Source organism: Capsella rubella, unplaced genomic scaffold (genome assembly GCF_000375325.1).
Source record: "Capsella rubella cultivar Monte Gargano unplaced genomic scaffold, Caprub1_0 scaffold_5, whole genome shotgun sequence".
In the NCBI taxonomy this organism is placed as follows: Eukaryota; Viridiplantae; Streptophyta; class Magnoliopsida; order Brassicales; family Brassicaceae; genus Capsella; species Capsella rubella.
This window is the reverse complement of record NW_006238919.1, coordinates 10245420-10265988: the sequence shown is the minus strand read 5'-3', so window position 1 is coordinate 10265988 and position 20569 is coordinate 10245420. Positions and strand designations below refer to the sequence as shown.

General features: G+C 36.9%; 3 protein-coding genes across 4 annotated transcripts; 2 read left to right on the top strand and 1 right to left on the bottom strand.

The window, feature by feature from the left end:
- Positions 1–666: 666 nt before the first annotated feature.
- LOC17887470 (vesicle-associated membrane protein 727) lies at positions 667–3113 on the top strand. 2 transcript variants are annotated; one of them, XM_006291715.2, is made up of 5 exons: positions 667–770; positions 1164–1405; positions 1518–1716; positions 1813–1933; positions 2749–3113. In XM_006291715.2, exons 2-5 carry the CDS (start codon positions 1216–1218, stop codon positions 2959–2961), a joined length of 723 nt encoding a protein of 240 aa, XP_006291777.1. In that variant the 5' UTR covers positions 667–770; positions 1164–1215; the 3' UTR covers positions 2962–3113. The 2 variants fall into 2 exon arrangements, with proteins under 2 accessions (XP_006291777.1, XP_023637761.1); XM_023781993.1 differs by having other exon boundaries at positions 680–770; positions 1197–1405.
- Positions 3114–5631: 2518 nt separating this feature from the next.
- On the top strand, positions 5632–7365 carry LOC17885728. The gene is made up of 3 exons (XM_006291345.2): positions 5632–6538; positions 6638–6786; positions 6873–7365. Exons 1-3 carry the CDS (start codon positions 5890–5892, stop codon positions 7128–7130), a joined length of 1056 nt encoding a protein of 351 aa, XP_006291407.1. The 5' UTR covers positions 5632–5889; the 3' UTR covers positions 7131–7365.
- A 295-nt stretch (positions 7366–7660) lies between these two features.
- On the bottom strand, positions 7661–19920 carry LOC17886793 (TATA-binding protein-associated factor BTAF1). Its single transcript, XM_006290420.2, has 29 exons — positions 19817–19920; positions 19386–19556; positions 19157–19251; positions 18416–18633; positions 18218–18272; positions 17500–17581; positions 16911–17248; positions 16485–16584; positions 15804–16398; positions 15509–15641; positions 15333–15401; positions 14880–15091; positions 14542–14782; positions 14169–14342; positions 13276–13701; positions 12756–13199; positions 12516–12635; positions 11982–12446; positions 11320–11858; positions 10434–10926; positions 10273–10341; positions 10009–10113; positions 9678–9908; positions 9305–9568; positions 9175–9224; positions 8843–8952; positions 8670–8752; positions 8284–8496; positions 7661–8203 (listed from the first exon to the last, which is right to left on the bottom strand). Exons 2-29 carry the CDS (start codon positions 19435–19437, stop codon positions 8042–8044), a joined length of 6138 nt encoding a protein of 2045 aa, XP_006290482.1. The 5' UTR covers positions 19438–19556; positions 19817–19920; the 3' UTR covers positions 7661–8041.
- Positions 19921–20569: the final 649 nt, after the last annotated feature.

The window sequence follows — 20569 nt, the reverse complement described above, 5'->3', positions numbered from 1 at the left end:
ATAGGCGATACAAAAACTGAAAACAATTTGAATTTTCAACCAATAAATTAAACCAGATCAAATAATTAGGACCAACTATTTTTATTTGATTGAAACTCAAAAATACGAAATGTAATATAAATTGAAAGCATTTTTTTTTTAATTTGGCAGTTTCGGTTTAAGATCCAGTTCAGTTTGAGTTTGGTTTGGTTTGGTTTATTCGGTTCTAATCAAACTCAACCAAAGTCAGTTTGGTTTAAATTTGTGTTCGGATCGGTTTATGTTCAGTTTGGTTCGGTCCAAAAAATGTAACATCAAAATTCATATGTTTGATTAAGTATACAAATAAGCAATAAGTTGTAAGTTGAATAATCCAAATAAAACGCTAAAAAATCTAACGATACCCTATTTATAATCATTGCCTTGAAATTAAAAAGATAGAAAAATGATAGAAACTCAACAACATAACGTAATAATTTTCCATTATTCCATATGCAACAAGTAAATGGTTTGGGTTGGGTCACTTTGAGTTTGGTTTGGTTCAGTTCGGTTAAAATGCCCACCCCTATTAATTTTATTAGGTACTTTCGTAAACCGAGAGCCAAAACCAAAAACAATCAAACCAAAGTATTTTGTACGTAAGCTTTGTGATTAAGAATAAGAGCATTAAAATAAGTATTTGCCATTTCATCTCCTTGCAAAACGAGACTCTCCTGAGGTTGATGTTAAGCACATCTCTAGCATTCCTGAGAATTTGAGCCTAATCCTTCATCACCAAGCCAACTCTCAAGGTACTCTCTCCTCTCTATGTTCCTTCTTTGTCCTGCTTCTAAGCTATGCGTTTTTTATTTCTCCTTCAATTTCGTCTTCTCCGTTCATCTATTACCCTTCTCAAATGCTTCTCTTCCGGGACTTAATAGAGCCGATCTTTAAGCTGCGTCGAATTTTAACCTAATCGAAGCATCAGAACATGTTTTATGATTCTTAATTGTTGCTCTTCGGTGGTTATCTTCTCAATTTTGGTCCGCGATTCTATACGATGTTCAGTATTTGCTCTCCGGATGATAAATCACAACATCTTGGTGTTTTAGGGTTTTATCTGATTTACATAGTGATCTGTAGTTGAATTGTTTTCCCATTAATTTCTGGATTATGATTCCGTGTTATTTGGTTTTGCATTTCAGATCTGATTGTGGTTTGGTTGACTTCTTCTGTAGAGGCTTCACGAGTTCTAAAATGAGTCAAAAGGGTTTGATTTATAGCTTTGTAGCTAAAGGAACAGTTGTTCTAGCGGAGCATACTCCTTATTCAGGCAACTTTAGCACCTTAGCTGTTCAATGTCTGCAGAAGCTACCCAATAATAGCAGCAAGTACACTTACTCTTGCGATGGTCACACTTTTAATTTCCTTATTGACAATGGTTTTGGTAAGCTTCCTTAGCAATTCTTTTTGTATTCAATACTTGTTAGTTAGTTGAAGACTTGAACCCATTTTATTCTTCTGGTTTGGTGATGCCTCTGATTGTGTGTATATTATAGTGTTTCTTGTGGTTGCTGATGAGTCCACCGGAAGAAGTGTTCCTTTTGTGTTCCTTGAACGGGTCAAGGAGGACTTTAATAAGCGGTATGAAGCGAGTATAAAGAATGATGAGAAACATCCTCTGGCAGATGATGACGAAGATGATGATTTGTTTGGAGATCGGTTTAGCATTGCATACAATCTTGACAGGGAGTTTGGGTCTGTCTATATCCATAACTATGTGATCTCAGTCATTTTTTCGCATTGCAACCATGTTCTGAATCTTTTCTTCTTCTTTTCTTTTCTCTCTAATAGGCCCATACTTAAGGAGCATATGCAGTATTGTATGAGTCATCCAGAAGAGATGAGCAAACTATCTAAGTTGAAGGCCCAAATTACTGAGGTCAAGGGGATTATGATGGACAACATTGAGAAGGTAAGCTTTGTCGTTATAGGAAAAGATGAACAAGCTGAGACATTTTAATTAACAGTTGCACGCTGATATAGTATGTTTAGTTGAAGATGGTAGCCTTTATATCCACATGATTTTGCAACAACAGAAAAAGTACTGTAGGGAAGATACTGAACGTAACATAAATTCTACAAGAGCTATTTGACACCAGTAAATGGATCAAATGGTAGTTTTAAGTATCAATTGCTTTTCTCTTAACCATTCTTTGCTAACCTATAATATTTGGTAAGTTATATTGTTTGTGGATTACTCTCTGTGTTTTTTTTCCAAGACCCTTGTCGTCGTGTAAAACTGTGACATATTGGGCTTCAGTATCTAAGCCTGTAGCTTGAGTAGATTTCGAGACCCCTGTTATACCTTTTGAGCGGTTTGGTTCATATACATAACCTTAAGAATTTACTGGGATGTCTAAATAGGATCATTATAGCATGAACTCCCTGCTTTTCATCATCGGAAGGAATATGTTGTGCTATAAAGTACTGATGCAAGACAGTATATCATCTGTCACCTTTTGCTATAGATTATGTTTCTATTTACCTTCTGTCTGTAAGGTTAGAAACAAAGTAACTGCGAGTAATTTTCGACAAAATTCAGTTTTTTTTTGGTGCTGGAAAAGGTTAGGCAGACAAAGTAACTTCAGAATTTTTTCATAGCATCTCCGACAGAAGATGGGTTTGCCCCTTTTATCTGAAGCAACATGTGTTAATAGATACTAATTATGAGAATGAAACGATGCAGGCTTTTTGATTTGATGATTCTGTTATTGCTGTGAAACGCAGGTTCTGGACAGAGGAGAGAAGATAGAACTTCTGGTTGACAAAACGGAGAACCTACAGTTCCAGGCGGATAGCTTCCAGAGACAAGGGAGGCAGCTAAGAAGGAAGATGTGGCTACAGAGTCTGCAGATGAAGCTGATGGTGGCTGGTGCTGTTTTCTCTTTTATTCTCATCGTTTGGGTTGTTGCTTGTGGAGGCTTTAAATGCTCATCATGATGTTTGGCTTGCTTTGTATCTTATGTGTGTTAACACATAAAACGCATGCTCATGTTTGGTTTGTACATGGAGGAACTTATAATAACATATGTCATCGTCATCATCTCCCACATGCTATATATAAATGGAAAAAAACTGTGTTTTGCTTTCAAGTTGCCGTGTCTGTTATATTCTATGCGATCAGCTATTTTCTTAATGGTGATATGTGTAAGCATTGTATGTTATGCCCTTTTTACATAGGTTAAAGACATGATAAGGGTTTTAACCCTGTGGATAGAATCCAAAAGCGTAATAGAATGTTCTCATACAAGGCATTTTTTAACTCTGTGGATGATTGATAGAGAAAAGAGCAAAAAAGGCAAAGCGTAAAGGTGAGGTTAAAGTAGAGCAAATCACATGGGAGGAACAAAATAAAGTAACAAAGTCATGTCTGCTACACCGTTTCTCTTTGATATCTCTCGTTTATAAAGCGGATAATATGAAATAATTTCATAAAGGGATATTTTATTGCTTATCAATATGAACCAATCAATTTTCAGGAAGACTTATGAATTTTAGGCATAAGTGGAAGGTTATGCTTTTTAAATGATCAATATATGAATGATTAAAGTAAACATTGGGACCTGAATCTGAATGATATAACTAACAAACATAAGCAAACAACCAAAGATAAAACGCATTATATGCACTAGGAAGTGCGGTCTTTGGTGATAGTTGCATGCATATATATGGGGTCATAAACCATTTTAATATATCAACAGAATCATAGAAATGTTTGAGCTTAGATATTTTTCAGGCTTTTAGATTTTTAGAGATACGTACATTAATTTGCATGGTTAATATAGGTTTTCAAAATAATAATAATAATATAGGTTTCAGGTACAACAGAAGCTAAAAATAAAGCTGCGAATGATGATTTTGGAGTAGAGAGCTTTTTCACTGCATAGCAAATATTGTTAAAGGTCTCTTTTTGGTGTTCCATACTTCTATCGTACTTGTATCCATCCATATCTATTGTTTCAAACTTTACCTAAATGATATTTTAACTTTCTACTGCAATTCCAGAATTTTTATCAACAAAAAAAACCTTTCTAGTTGTCATTTTTAAACTTGATTAGCATTAACTTGATGAAAAGTTCATTAGAAAAAGAAAAAAAAAAGCATCAAAAGAAACTGTCGTAGCTTATATGGCCTCAGGTCCCAAAATAGCTGGCACGGGCCTGCTGAGTATATATAGTTGATACTATTACTATTAGCCTATGAAGGATTACATTCAATCAAACTTGAATATATATAAATAAATAAAAAACTATCTGAGATAAATTCAATAGAAAAAAAAGTTGAGTGATCGAAAGAAAGAGTTAAATAACTCTTGAAAATGTCCATATTTCGATTCTTTGAATGTATAGTATGAGTGTATGCCAAGATATATCATTAACGAGACATCGTTCAAGTTAAAGTGAATGTTTAATCTCATGAGAAAATGGCTAATATGCAAGTAAACATTATGAGGCGCATTATTAAGGATGCACTGAATGTTTAATAAAAAGACTTTTTTACTAGCAAAAACTGTTTGTTTTGCGTAATAATAATATTCGCTATCTTGATATACGATATAAAGTGTCTGTAAACAACAATTTAAAACCGTGTGTTGTTGTTCATTGCGTTTTAATATATACATAATATGTTATTAGAAAAAGGAAAAAGATGCTAAAATGTCATTGGTGTTATAAATCCAATTCTCAAATTTAGGAAAGTGTGAGATGTTAGGAAATCTAATAATTTCTAAACATCACCATCTTGTCAAAAATACATTACGGGGAATAGGGAGGTGCCCAGTGGCCCAAGTACAAGGGTGATGCTACTACCTATGCATACATCTAAATTAAACCTAATAGTGTATACTTAAAGATATCCCGATTATTATCTCAAAATTAAACTTAAATTAGGGAGTATAACTTCATTTCGAAGTAAACAAGAATTGGTTTCCTTAATTACAATTACCGACAAGATCTCTTTTTTTAAATAAGAGACATTTTATCTCGCAATAATTATTATACAGATCCTCTAAAATTGATACTAGATCAATTCATATACAAAAATGCCAATTTTGATTTAATTAAAATGAGATCTCTTTTAAAAAGGCAAAAAATAATAAATCAGGGTGGCGCATAGACCAAAAAAAAAAAAAAAACATTCAAAGAAAAAATCGAAAAAGTATAAAAGAAAACATATTTTCTCTTATCCTCAATTCTACGTATGAGACAGTGGTGGGGATTTGTGTACGAATCAACAACAATAAAGGCAGACCAATACTTTTTTTATTTACTAAAAACAATTAACCACTGCTGTGATGACAAAAATAAAAAATAAAATAAATAACCACTGCTGTATTTTAGAAGCTAATCAAACATTTTTGTTTTCTTTTTTTTTTTTGTGAAGAAACAAGGCTAATCAAACATCATTTTTAAATCCAAATAGTACAACTAATAGTTTTAACATAATAATAGTATCAGAAAAGTTCATGTGTAGTCTCACGACGATTATGACATGTCGACGACAGTGCACAAATCGAAATCTCTTGTTTTTTTTTTTTTTTCATTTTACAAAATGATACAGTGTTTATTGAATGGGTTGGTCAAAAAAACAATTAAATGTTGTTTTGGGAAAGGCTTCTTTAAATGGGAGAGAAAAGAAAAAAATAGAGAGAATCTCAAAAGCTTAAGGCAAATGTAGTATATTGATAATGGCGTGACACCTTTTTCTTCTCCACCCAAACAAACACAAACTCTTTTCTCTCATCTTTCTTCTTCTCACTCTCAATTTCTTGCAATTCACTCCAACTTCCAACTTCCGTCATCTTCTTCATCTTCGTATCTAGATTCTAGATTTCGTTTTCTGCACCCCCTCAAAAAAAGAAAGACAATAATGGGAACTTGCTTCTCCAGCTCCACTAAATCCACGGCTGAGATCTCACCTTTCGACCTCGTCGTCAAACCTCCTCCTTCCGCCGCCCCCGTCGTCTCAGCCCCGCGAATCCCCACTCCTCTGGCCACCAAAACTGACTCAGCCACCGTCAGCTTCGCCGCTACTGTGAGGCTGTGCGGACCACCTAACAGTCTGGTGACTTCGTATCTCCGATTCGCTCTCCTTCACAAGAAAGTTCCGCTCCGTTTCGTTCCATCGGAAGACCAAAAGCCGACGATTCAAGTCGGATCGGAGACTGTGTCAGGATCTCAGGATGTTCTCCTCCGTTACATCGAGGACAAGTTCCCGGAGCCTCGTCTGATGATTTGGAAGTTCAATCTGGAAGGCTTCGACGAAGCGACTCCTTTGATAGTGAGAGCGGTTTGGCTTCAGCACAGGAGCATGCTGTGGCATATCGAGAGGATGTTGAGATGGTCGGAGGATCTGGCGGCGCGTGGAGGTAAAAGAGCTGTGGATCCGTCGGTGGGAACACCCAAGATGGAGATTAGGAAATTCGCAAAGAGCTATACACATTTACAAGAGCTTATGGTTGAACATGCTCAAATGGAAGAGAGAATCTTGTTCCCTGTTCTCGAATCTGTTGATCGAGGTAATGCTTCCTTTTTAGGGATTGAGTTTGAATTTTCATTGTTCTCTGCAAATTCTTATCTTTTGTTGTTGTTGTTGTTGTTGTTGTTGTTGTGTGTAGGAATGTGTAAAAGTGCAAATGAAGAACATGGGAGAGAGTTACCAATGATGAATGGAATCAAAGAAGATATCAAATCGATTGGAGTGTTGGACTCTGGCATCTGTTCAGAAGCTCTCTCTAGTCTTGCTTCTCGTTTCAAATCATTGCAGGCAAGTATTGTAAAAAACTAAGACAATAGAAAACACCAATCTTCAAACATTTTTGTAATGATTGAGCTTTGTGTTGTCGAAAACAGATGATGTGTAAAGCACATTTTGAAGAGGAAGAGAAAGATTTGTTGCCAATGGTGGAAGCTGCTGAAATGGGGAAAGAGAAGCAGAAGAAATTGATGAATCAAGGCTTGGAAGTTATGAGAGAGACTCACTCTAACTCCTTTGATTTCTTACTAGAGGGACTTACTCCTCAAGAAGCTATGCAGTATCTTGACTTGCTCATGAAATTTGGTGATCCGAGTCTTATCTCGTCTTTTCTTTCCTTTGACATTGTTGACTGATTTATCTATCTTTTTTTAGGCTCACGTTGTGATACAAACTGTTGTTGTGTGTGGGGTTGTGAATTTGTGTATATAGAGTCCGATTTGGCGATCAGGTGTTATCGTTGCAATGTTTTTCTCCTTGTATTAGATTACGTTTTTCTTTTAAACGGAAAAGGTTATGTATTAACTCATAAGAGGGTAAGAGATGATTCATTGATGGCTAAACAAGTTTTCCTCCTAAGTTAAAATTCAATTATTATTCTGATTATCGGGAAATTCTGAACTAAAAAGACTAATCTCTGTGTGTGAATTATAATCTGATCAGCCATTTCGAAGATGAAGCTTTCAAGTTTTAATCATTGAAACCACCATAAGTTTGTTTAGTTAATTCTTGAAAACTATATATTGCTTTAAGAATACTATGATGGCTTAATAGGTGTCGATTTTGAGAAATCTGTCCAATTACTCAAAGAGTAATGCTTTTTCCTTTTTACCTGTTTTATGCTTTTGTACTTGAACACCGACAAAACAAGGTAACAGAGAAAAAGTAGAAGAAGACTTGTAACATAAACCAACTAAAAAAAGCTGAAACCGAAGAGGAAAAGCTGCTGAGGTTAAAAAGCATATTTACACGATTCAGAATCACTACATAAACTACTTTGGCGGCCACAAACATTAGACCGGTCGTATTGCCAAAACCAACGACTCACTGTCTCCAAATCTCTCTTTTCTCGTTTTCTCCTTTAATAATTTAAAATCATTTCTTCTCTATGTGTCCAAAAAAGATCGACAACGAAACAAAAGAAGGAAGAAAAAAAAAAAAAAGAGAGTGGATGTAACCTTTTTATGTGTTTGGAACGTCAAAATTGTTGGGTTCTCCTGAATCGAGCTGAATAAATATGTACAGACATTCTTCATTTTTTTGGCCATTATCCGTTAAGCTTAACTAAGAATTGACTAAGATTGTACTCTTCTGTGTACTGTGATTGATCCCACAACTCTTCTAAGTTTCCTAGAATTGCCTTCAGTCCTTTTCCTGTTCCAGTAATCTGATCATTATCCTCTGATCCTTTCTTCGACGATGCACCACCCTACAAACAAAAGACCCGATTATTGAGGATACCAATCTGCTTTCTTCAGATAGAGTCTTGCTATCAAATATAATGTATACCTTTTTCGAAGTTTCAGCTGAAGCAAATAAGTCGAGCAACTGATCAGTGTTCATTGTCTTCATACTAGCATTCTCAGCATTGATTACCGTATTAGCAACCGACACTTTGAATCTTTGGAGACTCATCACTTTCTCTTCAAGTGTGCCACGCATTATGAGACGGTGTACATTTACAACTCTCTTCTGTCCCAATCTATGCGCTCTGTCCATCGCCTGCCACATTTTGTTCACCTCTATATTAGCAAACCCTCATAACAATACGCCATTGTGTGTACCAGATAGTCTTTTTAAAAAATGGAAGAGATGCGACATTCTTCCTCCTTGCCAAGTGAAATACTACAAATAACATGGACGAAAGCCAAAAGAGAAATGTATAAATCCTCTACCTGATGATCACGCATTGGATTCCAATCATGCTCCATAAATACAAGCGTGTCAGCAGAGGTCAGGTTCAACCCAAGCCCGCCAACTGAAGGAGCAAAAAGAAGTTATTTCAGTTATAACTTAAACAGAGTATCTACTCAAAATAGCAGAATTTCATTGTTGGAGAAAAGCATACCATGTGTTGTCAGGAGCAGAACATCAATTGTAGGATCTGAATTAAAGGCCTTCACAATCTCAAACCTTTTCTCCGGTACAACTGAACCATCTAGTCGCATATATGTGACACTGCTTTTCAGAATATGGTAAAACAGATGAGCAACATATTAAAGAAACAGATATAAGGATATAAATTAAGAGAGGAACATGGAATCACAACAACCAGGCTAAGCAAAAATCAACTTAGCGAAAATAGGCTGGTCAATTTTTAGACTTTTCAAGTCAGAAAATAGGAGACCACTTAATCAGAACAGAGTCCTCCAAAAAAACAGAGTGAATTCACAAACTCGCCTTTTCATGTGGGCTTGAAACAAGTCCTTTTCAATGATGTCCAGCAAAGCCTGCATAACATACATGCTTAGATTTTGGAAAATAATGATGGAAGAAATTAGAGAAGTAGGATTAATCCATATGTAATTACTTTGTGCTGTGCAAATATCAGAACTCTGTGCTGGCCAACACCAATAGTGCCATCTGAACTAGAAGCATCAGAACCTATTCCACATTCTTCTAAAATTTCCTGAAGCGCAACAAGCTTTGGAGAGTGTTGTACTTTATGAAGCTCAGTGATAATGTCCGAACATCCATTTATCATTGCTGATAAATCAGAAGCCACCGGCTCTGTAACTTTATCGCCAAGAACAAGAAGCGGATGACTGCAGAGTTTAAGCAGGTACTGCAGTGCCTGGAAAATTTAAACCAAAACATAAATCAGGTCTCTCCATACTGTAAATGTGATAAGTGGGAGTGGATAGAAATATTGATGTTGCCTTTCAATGCAGCAAACAATATACCTGGAAAACGTGTGTGGATGCTTTTGTTGGCGCAGCATCAGCATTTCCGGAATCTGCTGACCCATCAACTTTTATGATACTAGATATTTCTTGCTTAGCACCTGAACCAGAAAATTGCTCATAAAGCTTCAACTGGACAGGACTAAGGTCACAGTATCTGTCCTGAATGATTTTTTCTGGCAAATCAGAAAGGACTTCCTCTTTCGTACGTCGGAGTAAGAATGGCATAACCTATGTGATACAAAGATGTTATCAGGTAATGATACCAATTCCCAACAATTGCACCGAAAAGTAAAAAACCGGAAAAGACGAACTCCAGAAATAATATTACCTGCTTATGGAGTGCTTCCATTGCTAGTACACCCGCTTCAGCATCCTTAGCAGAGCATTTAGGATCTCTAGCTGCCAGCAATGGTTTTCCATAAGATGCTTGAAACTGCCCAATAAAGAGAAACACATTTCTGAAACACATTTTTTCTCGTTCATGACAACAAAGAATATCCAAAAATACTTCTCCAAAGTACAACTTCCAAAAGTGAGCCTGAAATTGGTAATTTGTAACAACATAAAAGCAGGGAATATGAATAAGCGCTACCTGTCTCTCTGTCCCAAGAAATCCGGGCATCAAGAAGTCAAAAAGGGACCACAGCTCCATGATATTATTCTGCAAAAAAGAAACAATATCACTGAAAATTGGTACTTTGTAACAAGATAAAAGAACCCATATTAAAATTAAGTTGAGCACTCCAATGTAACCTGTATTGGTGTTCCACTAAGGATAAGCCGGTGCTGGGCCTTCAATTGTTTTACTGCTGATGTAATTTTAGATTTAGCATTCTTAATTATGTGCCCCTCATCCAGGATACAATAGTTCCATGAAAACTGTGTCAGATAATCAACATCTTTGCGGACCACATCATACGATGTTATAATGACATTGTGGTTGCTGAACTGTTCACGGAGAGAAACACGGTCTTGAGCAGAGCCAACATACTGCAGCACGCTTAGCACAGAAAGGTCGATATACTTCTCAATTTCAAATGCCCAATGGCCAACTAATGTTGAAGGGCAAACAATTATAGATGGAAAAACATCTGATCCATCTGTTGAACTGCGACGCTCTGCAGCATCAGATGCCACAATTGCAGATGCTTGAAGCGTCTTACCAAGCCCCATATCATCACAGAGAATTCCATGGAGCTTAAAACGCTTCAGGAATCCTAACCAATTGATTCCTTCTTGTTGATACCTGAAAGCGGAAAACTGATAAATATTCCAGGATAATATTTCGGAAGCGTTACAGTTCCCTCTCGAATCAATTCAACAATATAGAAATTAATTTACATTATGGAATACGTCTAATTTGGTGGGCGAGGACAAGACCAAATTTCCCGAATTCTACCCTGCTCACACCAGCGATAAGTTCAAAGTCCCTAATATTCCCCACAAACTAAACCCTAAATTTTGTTTAGATGCAATTATGAAAACCCAGGAAATAAAAACAGAAAAAATACCAGTGAAAAAACAACACAGAAACCTTGAATGACAGAGACACTTAGAACAGAAAAAAAAACTTTCAATTAATCATAATTGAACTTTGAACTTTTAACTTTTAACTCAGTGCAAAGCTCGACTAGATTACCTTCTTAATTGAACTTTTAACTCAGTGCAAAGCTTGTAATCATCTATATGGGAGTTGTCAAGTAACTGCTCCAAGAATTTTGCATCCTCTGCATTGCTAGATAGATCTTTGCTCAACCCTACAGGCGAGGGAACACCACGTGCTAATGGAAGCATAGGTACAAGGGCAGCAAAGCTACGTGTCACGCTCTGCCTGACTGAACTATCAACATCGCTCATGCATCTCAGGAGGGGAACAACCAATAAAGGAGAATACGGAACCAGTTCTACACCCAGTCCCTGAACAAGCAAACCAATAAGCATTCCTGCACCTTGTCTAGCATTAATGCATGTCAAATCTCCCAACATTGGAATAGCATTTTCCACTACTGCTGCCATGATATCTGCTGTCATTGATTTAGCCATTGTCATAACACATCTAGAAGCAGCCAATCTAACAGCCACATGGGAATGGCGAACGCATTTGAAAATACAAGGCAGGAGACTGAGTAGTCTAGGTTTCAATGTTTCTTCCATCACTGGTGCTATTGAACGTACCACCTGAAAAACAGAGAAAATAAAAGTTCACCAAGTTACAGCTCTGCATATTCAATATTAAGCTTTATTTGTGGCATATCCCTAAAACTAAACCTTCAAATAATGCAAACACTTCACTGGGTATACCTGGATGTTGTTTATCAAGACCTGTGGATCCGAAATAGACTCTATTTTAAGGTCAATATTCTGTTGATCTGCAAGAATTCCGGGAACAAGAACCTCAGTGAGGCAATCCCACAATTTTGGGAGTTTGTCAAACAAGGAACCACCAAATTTCAAGCTTAAATGCTTTAACGCAAGTTCAGATCCTCTCCTTGTGATAAAACCCTCAACTTTAGACCTATCTTCGCCACCAGCCAACACGACTTTTGCTTTTTGTTTTCCTGCGTTGCTCCGCGAGGACAGAACATCCATATCATCAACGATATCCATAGAGCTAATGATGCTAGCTTGAGGTGTTTCACAAGGATCCATGCAAGTCAAACTACATATATTCTTGATTAACTTGTCATTGGGGCTTGGCTTCCGGTCTACGCAGTAAGCGATGAGCTCTGCAAGAGCCTCAGCAGCTATTTGCTGTAGGATTTGTTCCTTGAAACAGCACACAGTCAGTATTCAGTTCAGAGAACATTGAACAAACATTTAGATTATAGTTGCTACCTGCTCTCTTTTAATCGAAGCCATCAGCGGCAAGATTATTGGATTAAGTCTAGCAGGAAATTCTGACATCCAAACAACTGCAGCAGCGATCAGGGAGGTGACAGTGATATGTAGATTACTCTGCATAAACATAAGTCCAGATATAGGAAATAAATGGTTCATCTCGAGAAATGGAAATTCTTAAAATATAAGACTTAAAATAGCACATAAATCATCGAAAAAATAGAGATCCCAATGTACCTGGACACACTTCAAATAACCAGCAGTACTTAATAGCTGTTGCCTAGATGACTCCACATCTTCAAAAACTTGCTTTTCTAAGGATTCATTTCCAGCACTTTCTTTGTTCCACAAAGCTAGTGTTGTTGCAAACTCGATTGTCCCATCAGCACTCACGTTCTCCACATTGAGTTTATTCGTTGATAATAACTTCTCAAAACAATGGCAGGTTTCAACTGTATGTAACAACTGAGAAGCTTCATTCCTCATTTTAGTGTATGTTCTTGAGAGCTCAGCATAAGGAAGATGTACGTCTTTAGTTGGGAAAGCAGGGTCTGAGCAAGCTAGCAAATCTAGGAGCCAATTTTTAAGAGGACTAGGAAAACCAGGGAGACATCCACTTCCATCAGAAGGGACCTTGCATTTAGTTTCTCTGAACCAAGAGATGAGCACAATGGACGCAACCTGCAAAGCCGGCGGTTTAGTCTAAACATGCTACCTATGTTTAATGATAACGAGATACAGAGATAGAGATGCATACCTGGCGCTGAACACCAGACAAAGAAGTAAGCGTACTACTTAGTGGATTTACTACAAACTGCATTGAACCCTCTCTCAACCGAGATGCAAAGATACCTAATGCAGATGCTGTAACTACCCGCGTGCGGGTCACTGACATCTCCATATCTGAGCCGACGATAATTTTAGTGGACCTGGCAGAAGCATCTTCATATTTTTCGAGGGAAGCAGAACTTCTTGCATAATCAAATCCCAGAGTACTGGAAGCTTCATTCTCAAGTTGAACAGCTTTCATCTTAGCAGCAGCTTTGAAATGACTCTTACGAGGGGGGGCTACTGGCCAAAACATTTTTGTAGCATCCAATGTGGAGCCATAAGGAGTAGCTGCAAGTTCTATCCACGAAGCCACATATGATTTTGCAGCGTCTTCTAAATCATCCACTGGGCACTGAATAAGAAGAAAATGAGAGATAATCAAGGCCCATATACAAAAAAAAATAGACTATCACTGAACATTTTAAATGTTGAAACAACGAAAAGATAATAACAATAACACGTTTTCAGGTAGATTCACTACACGACTCAAATTAGTAAGCAATCAGCAACATGATTCTCACAACATCTGACATGTACCTGCCATTAAGTGCTTTGGCTCTGAGTAAAATTTTTGAATGTAAAAGGCATCCAGCTACTAATAAAAGAAAAGGTTCAGATCCAAATACATTTTAATCATTGTCGATCTTAATACCAAAATCTTACAAATCAAGAGTAAATGCCACATGTGACCATAAACTACTCTATAATTTGAAGTGCAATGCAAACAAAGAACTTAGGAGTGAAGAAGGAGACAAAAAAAGGCATAGAAAGAAATTAGGAGTGTATGAAAGAAAAGCAACATTTTTCATTACTAAGTACCTGAACCAATAATCTCCACACTCTCTCCGAACACTCCAAAATCTCCTCAGTTGATTCAAGCAAAAGATTTTGAAAGACGATTCTCAGGGTGTCCCCTAAAATAGAAGATGGCCAAAAAGAACTTTTTGACTGCTCAGAAATGTTCTTTCTGTATCCAGCTTCAAGAAGTCGTTCCTACCAGGGGAAAATTAGGAAACCACGCTATAAGCATATGAAAGGGACATAGAATAAAGCATATTCCAAAGTAAACAAAAGGGATTTATCACTTTAATTTGATAGGCCAGAGAAACTCAAGGACACAAGATACATGTAAATTATGCAAGCGGCTACAATAAAAAGAGGATCTATGGTAGAATAAACAATAAAAACCTACCAGAGTTCGAATAGCAGAAAATCGAACTGATGTGATGTCGTGCCTTGTAAATGGCCACAACCTAGGGGCTAAAGCTGATAATGCATAAGGGCTTTCCTTGATATCTCTTCTTTCTCCAAAACTCTCAACATGATCCATTTCATTGAGGTCAATATTTTGTTCCTCCCCCACTGATAGTTCTTCGTGCATCACCAGGGTCATGTCATCTTGGGAATAGATTTCTGCCAGGAGGTTCATAACACTGCAAGAAATATTTCACTGGTTCACAATTGATCTCCTTCAGAGAACTCCAAAATCACAAGAAAACAAGGATAGCATGTAATTTTACACTTGCTTACCTGCTGGTTGATGGACTTAAGTCATCCAACTCAAGCAAGATATCCCACAGTAGCATGACAATGGAAAGTAATGTCTGTCCTCTCAAAGAGACAATAGCAGCTGCTGCCGGTATAAGAGCATCAGCGGCAACTGCCCGCACATCATCGTCAGTATCCTCCAACCCTGCTTTACACGCCGGAAGGATATAGCCAAGCAAATCTTGAAGCATTTCCTGCAAAAGGAAAAATCAGGGGAGAATGAGAAAGAAAAACTAACACTGGACATGCATCTCTACAACCAAGAACAGTTCAAGAGGTCAAGTAAGCTACACGGAGCCTCAGAATAAATACTATTACATATCATGAATGAAAAAAAAAAAATATCCAGACAGGGAAAAGGTAAAACAAGACTGTAAAAATGTCCTTTTTCAGTTTTCCAACATGTGTAATTAACAACCACGTGCTGGATTTTACCTGTCGCACAGCAACCAAGTACTTGATGCCCAAAAGACTTCCATGACGAATTTCCCATTCAGGCCGGCGCTGAAAAAATAAATATGACAAAGATTACTAAACAGTTATACAATTTATAGTGACCGCAACAAGTTTCTTAGTTTTGAGTAGGTTAAAAAGAAATGATAAAATATTACCTGCATCTGAAGCAAAATATTTAATGTCTCATAAATCAACGAGGGACTCATGTATTTGAAAGTAGCACCAAGTGCTTGGGCACAAGCTTCCCTCACAGGAGCAACTACCTGATCAGATATATAATCCCCAAATCTGCAGTAGAGAGAAAGATAATCATTAACTAAGAAATGACCAACTAAATCTCAGCCAGTATCAGAACTAGATTTCTAAAACAATCGTGATACCACAGATGCCATGAAGCAGAAACAGCTAAACATGGAAAAGAAAACCTCGGATAAAATACCAAAGTCTTACCGGTCAAGTGAAAGCACACATAAGAAACGAATGGTGCAATCCTGGAGAAATTCAAAATTTTTTATCCAAGAATGCCTAGCTTGTTTAACCAAATCCAACACTTCGAGATTTTCTTCCTGATGCATAGGTATAACCGCTTCCTCAATATAACTCTTATCTTCAAAATGATTGTTAGCCTCTGCCACATTGTTTATTTCAGAGTGAGATGACGAGCCATCAATAGAAGATTGAGGTTCCACTTTTATAGAACTGGAGTTAGTTTGACCATTGACCTTCAATGGTAGTAGTAAAAACTCAGCATCTTCATCTTTAACATTAATATTGTAGTCACCCCCGCTAACTTCCAAAACAGTGGTATCAATATATGATTTTGATGGATCCTCAATCTTAGGTCTTTTCCGAACTGGCTCAAGCTCATTTTCTGAAACATGCATATTCAAGTCAATTTCTCTTTCTCGTGATACTTTATTCAAGACTTCTTTCAACTCCAACTCATTATCTGAGCTAAACTCTGTTGTTGACACTCCAGCAGAACCACCGTGAAGCATTAATATTTCTCTTAAAGCCATTACACTTCCATGGCGAATCTCCCATGCTGAACACAATATCAGATTATTAGCCAACTTTACTAAAACTCAATAAAAAACCAAAGTGTATATGGCAGAATTACTTGAACCTTACCAGGGTCAAACATGTCAAGAATAAGTTGCTCAACAAAGCTGTGGAAAGGCCATTTTCCATCCTCATCAGGCTCGATGTCATCCTCATTACCAATATCTGCCTACGAAATTTCAAGTAGTACATACAGGAGTGATAAGACAGTAGGAAATATGGTCCACCAAAAATCAAAGAGTGCATAGAATCTAACAAGTCAAAGGAGAAAACCCTATGCAGCTTGATTATTGCTAAAACAAAATTTGGACTATACATTCGTAAGAGACTGTACACCATAAGAGAAAGCAGTATAAGTCAAATTTGAATCTGTCATCTACTACTAAGGCTTCAGTTTGGTACAAGTCTTATGTCCGTCACTTAAAACGAGCTGAAGTTGTACTAACATTCTGGAAGTTGGTTATCCGTCATTATGAGTGTATATAATCCAAATACCTTGTTAGACTCCAACGAGTCGGACAATATTCTTTTTGAGGTTGAGGCAACATGAGACGATGGCATCTCCACATCTGATACTTCGCAGCTACCTTTAGCTTGATCTTTTGTGCTTATTTTTGCTTTTCGTTTCAGTAAATTCAATTCCCTTGCGCTTGGCCTCCTAGAATTGACACGGGGAACCATTCTTGAAACGTATTGTTGAATTTGATGTGGAGAATAGTTTGTGTATAATCTGTTTCCAACCCCATTTGCAGGAGCACTGGACTTCTGCTCAATAAGATCTTCATCTCTAATCATTTCATTGACATCCATAAACTGCTCACACATGTCCAAACCTGTTTCATAGATTGTCAGAAATATGTTCAATAGATGCATCAATCAAGTCAAACACATAATATTTTAGGACAAAGAATATGTAGAACCAAATAGTACTGAGATAATGGACTTAGAATTGATTGACGATTATACTAATTTCTCAAAATTTATACATATAATCTAGCCTGCTATATAGCATTTTTTTCATGAAACTGGACAATAATAACACTCTCCGTGAAAACTGATTAATAGAAAAGGAGAAGCTGTTGACCTAGACGTCGCCGGAGATTCTGTTTCTGACGAGCCACTCGATCCCTTGGATTCTTGGAATTGTCATTCAAAATGTCGTACTCCTGCAACAAAGACAGTTTCTTCATGTCAGAAATGACTAATAATTTTGACTATCATCTGATTTTTAGTTTATACCAAAGGAACTGCAACGTATCTTATGAGAAAATCAACAAAATTTGAAGAGAAAAAAAGGTAAGGATAAAGGGAGCAAAAACAGAAGGTTTCACATGCTCCCCTAAATTCAAAAGTTCGAAGAAAAAGAACAAATGCAAGGAACAGTAGTAGGATTTCTGGAGGCCAAATAATGGAACTGCAGTTAACAAATTCTATGGGCATCTGAAAGAGAATATTTTTGGTGATTAAATCTCACTAATAGTTTCAATCATGCTAACGATGTGATCCTCAACAAAACCTTATAGAATTCAAAACTAACGAATATCCAACATGTTTTCTTTATGATGCCGAGAGAAATTAATTAAACCAAAACACTCCACGAACCTAACCAGATTACCGTCAAAATTAATGTCATTCCAGTAGCCTACTTATTCCAAACGAATTAAGACTGACAAAAATGTAAATCCACAAAGATGTTTGCTTAGGCCTAAAGACAAGATACCAATGCAGAAATTACATCAGAGAATGGGCTAAAATCTTACAGAATGACGTAGACAAGTAAGAAATGGAAAATGAGAAATTACCTGTCCACCAGATGCCAACAGAGCGCCAAACTCTAAAACCTTATTCATCTCAAAGCTGTTAGCATATGCCAAAAGTTAGAGACATTAAAAGACATCGGGAAACCTTAAGATGACAAAGACATCTAAAACTCCAGCTAAGAAGTCTTGACATTAGATGATTAAAAAACATATGTATTGGGTAACATAGCAAATAATAACCTTCTGAAGGGAGCATTTGCTAGAATTTTGGACTGAAGATTGCGCAAAGCCACCACTTCATCTACATTATCAGACATCCCGGCCTCACTCAACTTTGTTGCTAAAGAATTTAACAGTTCACTCAATGAAGTATGTTTGACATTCAGAACAATGGCACCAATTGCATGAGCAGCAGCAACCCTTGTATCCCACTTTTTACTACGGAGGTGATGCAGAACCTAATTCCCGGAAAAATTAAGTTAAGCTGACAACAGTCTTTTAGAACAGGTGTTGTAACTAGTTGTCAAACAATAGGAGGCGCTCCTAGGATTCATAGTTGTGCACAACTCTATAAAGAACTTTATCTAGCTATGCAGGGACTTGTGATATATATATACATGTCAGAAGTAAACCCACCGAACAGGGGATGACACATTTGTACCCAGCTAAACCACACATCACATTATATTCTCTGTAGGCTTCAACTCATCTGGATCAATGAGTCTCTTCTGTCTACCCGCCGATACCAAGCACATAGGGCAGTATACAAGGTCTAGAAGAAAGATGACGAATTACTATTTATGCAACTTTCCACTACCATTATCACTAATTTACATTGTATAACTAACTATCAACCATATCCCTATATCTATGTAATCAGAAGCCTAATCCATAAAAAGTAAACCCCAGGATGAGAACCTTGCCCGACCGCCCTCCATAGGATTGGAGAAATCGAAGAAAATAAAACATCCATGAATATACCTTTCTCAGAAGAGAGCTCAAGTCCTGAGGATGAGACTTGGCAATATCCCCGATCTGCTTGGCAGCAGTAAGCCGAGTAGCTTGTGTTGAACCAGCTAGAAAGGAAAATAAAATTAAGGAGAACATGTACTAACTATTCAATTAGGATCCGAAGAGACGCAACAAAAGAAAAAAAGGAAGGAGCATAAACAGTATTCGTAAGATAAGAACAATCAGAAATCAAGGATACTGTCCAACAAAGTAAGGAGACGATTGAGTCGGGAAGATTGTTGCTGTGCCATGAAGGCAACAATGACAACAACCTAGATGATGATGATGATGATGACAAGAGTGAACCTCCTCTTGGCTTCACTTTCACATACAAGCTCATCCAATCACTTAACGAAAACTAATAATAACCCTACAACACACACACACACACAGAGTGCAGATAAAATCAATGAGCAAATTCTCGAAAAGAGAAATCGAATCACGCATTCAGAGAAAAAAAGGAAAAGAAAAGAAAAGTTTGGTTAAGAAAAGCTTTTTTTAGTAATTCGATTAGCTCGGGATAGCCGTTTCTCATCTTCATCCTCGTGATTTTCTAGGGAAAATTCGAGAAAGAGAGAGAGAAAAGTGAATTCAATAAGAGAAAGTGAAATTAGGGTTTTGAATACCTACCTGGGTAAGAGGCTGCGAGAGGTTCACAGAGAGCAGAGAATGCTTTGGGTGCTCCATATATAATGCTGGTTCCTTCTTCTTCCTCCTCGTCTTTCTTTTTAGCCTCCCAGGAAAATATTGCCAAAATATTATATTAAACTTAAATTAATTAAATTAAAGATAAATCAGAGCGGAAAAAAAAAACAACAAATGGGGAAAACCCGTTCTCTTTTTTTCTTTTCGCTGGAAAACAAACCGCTCTTCCCGTGCATATGACAAATATTAATAAATTATTTTCAAAAACAATGAGAATTTTGTAAAATAAATGAAATTACAAAAACAAAGACCTCTAGCTATTTAAAAAAAGAAAAAAAACAAAGACCTCACATAAGTATTTATTTATGAGAGTTTATTGAATTAATTTATCCCGTCAGTAATTCATATATGTATGATATATAACATAAAAACAATGTATTTAACCCAAAATAAAAAATAAACATGACAACAATATTAGAATAAAAAATCTTATTTTTTCATCAATGTTGTCCACGGTACATTTGGTATGGCGGACTCAGTCTGAGGGTTGTTCGAAGGAGAGAAATAGTTGAGTACTGGTCCGCCATAGTTACGTGGTGTTTATTTTTGCTTAGTACTTTTCCATATCTCATCTTAACTTATGTGGAAAACTTAATGACTTGAAAGAGAGTTTCTTACTACGTACATGCTGAGAGACGGCCAATCTAGCTATCACTGTGGAAGAAATCTATTTAGTGA

What these genes read in the sequence shown, in the direction of transcription:
- LOC17887470 (XM_006291715.2), top strand. Translation starts at nt 1,216, where the DNA reads ATGAGTCAAAAGGGTTTGATTTATAGCTTTGTAGCTAAAGGAACAGTT. An exon ending in CCTTATTGACAATGGTTTTG is followed by an intron (nt 1,406 to 1,517) that starts GTAAGCTTCCTT and finishes TGTATATTATAG; the next exon opens with TGTTTCTTGTGGTTGCTGAT. An exon ending in AATCTTGACAGGGAGTTTGG is followed by an intron (nt 1,717 to 1,812) that starts GTCTGTCTATAT and finishes TCTCTCTAATAG; the next exon opens with GCCCATACTTAAGGAGCATA.
- LOC17885728 (XM_006291345.2), top strand. Translation starts at nt 5,890, where the DNA reads ATGGGAACTTGCTTCTCCAGCTCCACTAAATCCACGGCTGAGATCTCA. An exon ending in TCTCGAATCTGTTGATCGAG is followed by an intron (nt 6,539 to 6,637) that starts GTAATGCTTCCT and finishes TGTTGTGTGTAG; the next exon opens with GAATGTGTAAAAGTGCAAAT. An exon ending in CTCGTTTCAAATCATTGCAG is followed by an intron (nt 6,787 to 6,872) that starts GCAAGTATTGTA and finishes TGTCGAAAACAG; the next exon opens with ATGATGTGTAAAGCACATTT.
- LOC17886793 (XM_006290420.2), bottom strand. Translation starts at nt 19,437, where the DNA reads ATGGCACAGCAACAATCTTCCCGACTCAATCGTCTCCTTACTTTGTTG. An exon ending in TCTCCTTACTTTGTTGGACA is followed by an intron (nt 19,252 to 19,385) that starts GTATCCTTGATT and finishes TTTCCTTTCTAG; the next exon opens with CTGGTTCAACACAAGCTACT. An exon ending in TCTTGACATGTTTGACCCTG is followed by an intron (nt 16,399 to 16,484) that starts GTAAGGTTCAAG and finishes TATTGTGTTCAG; the next exon opens with CATGGGAGATTCGCCATGGA.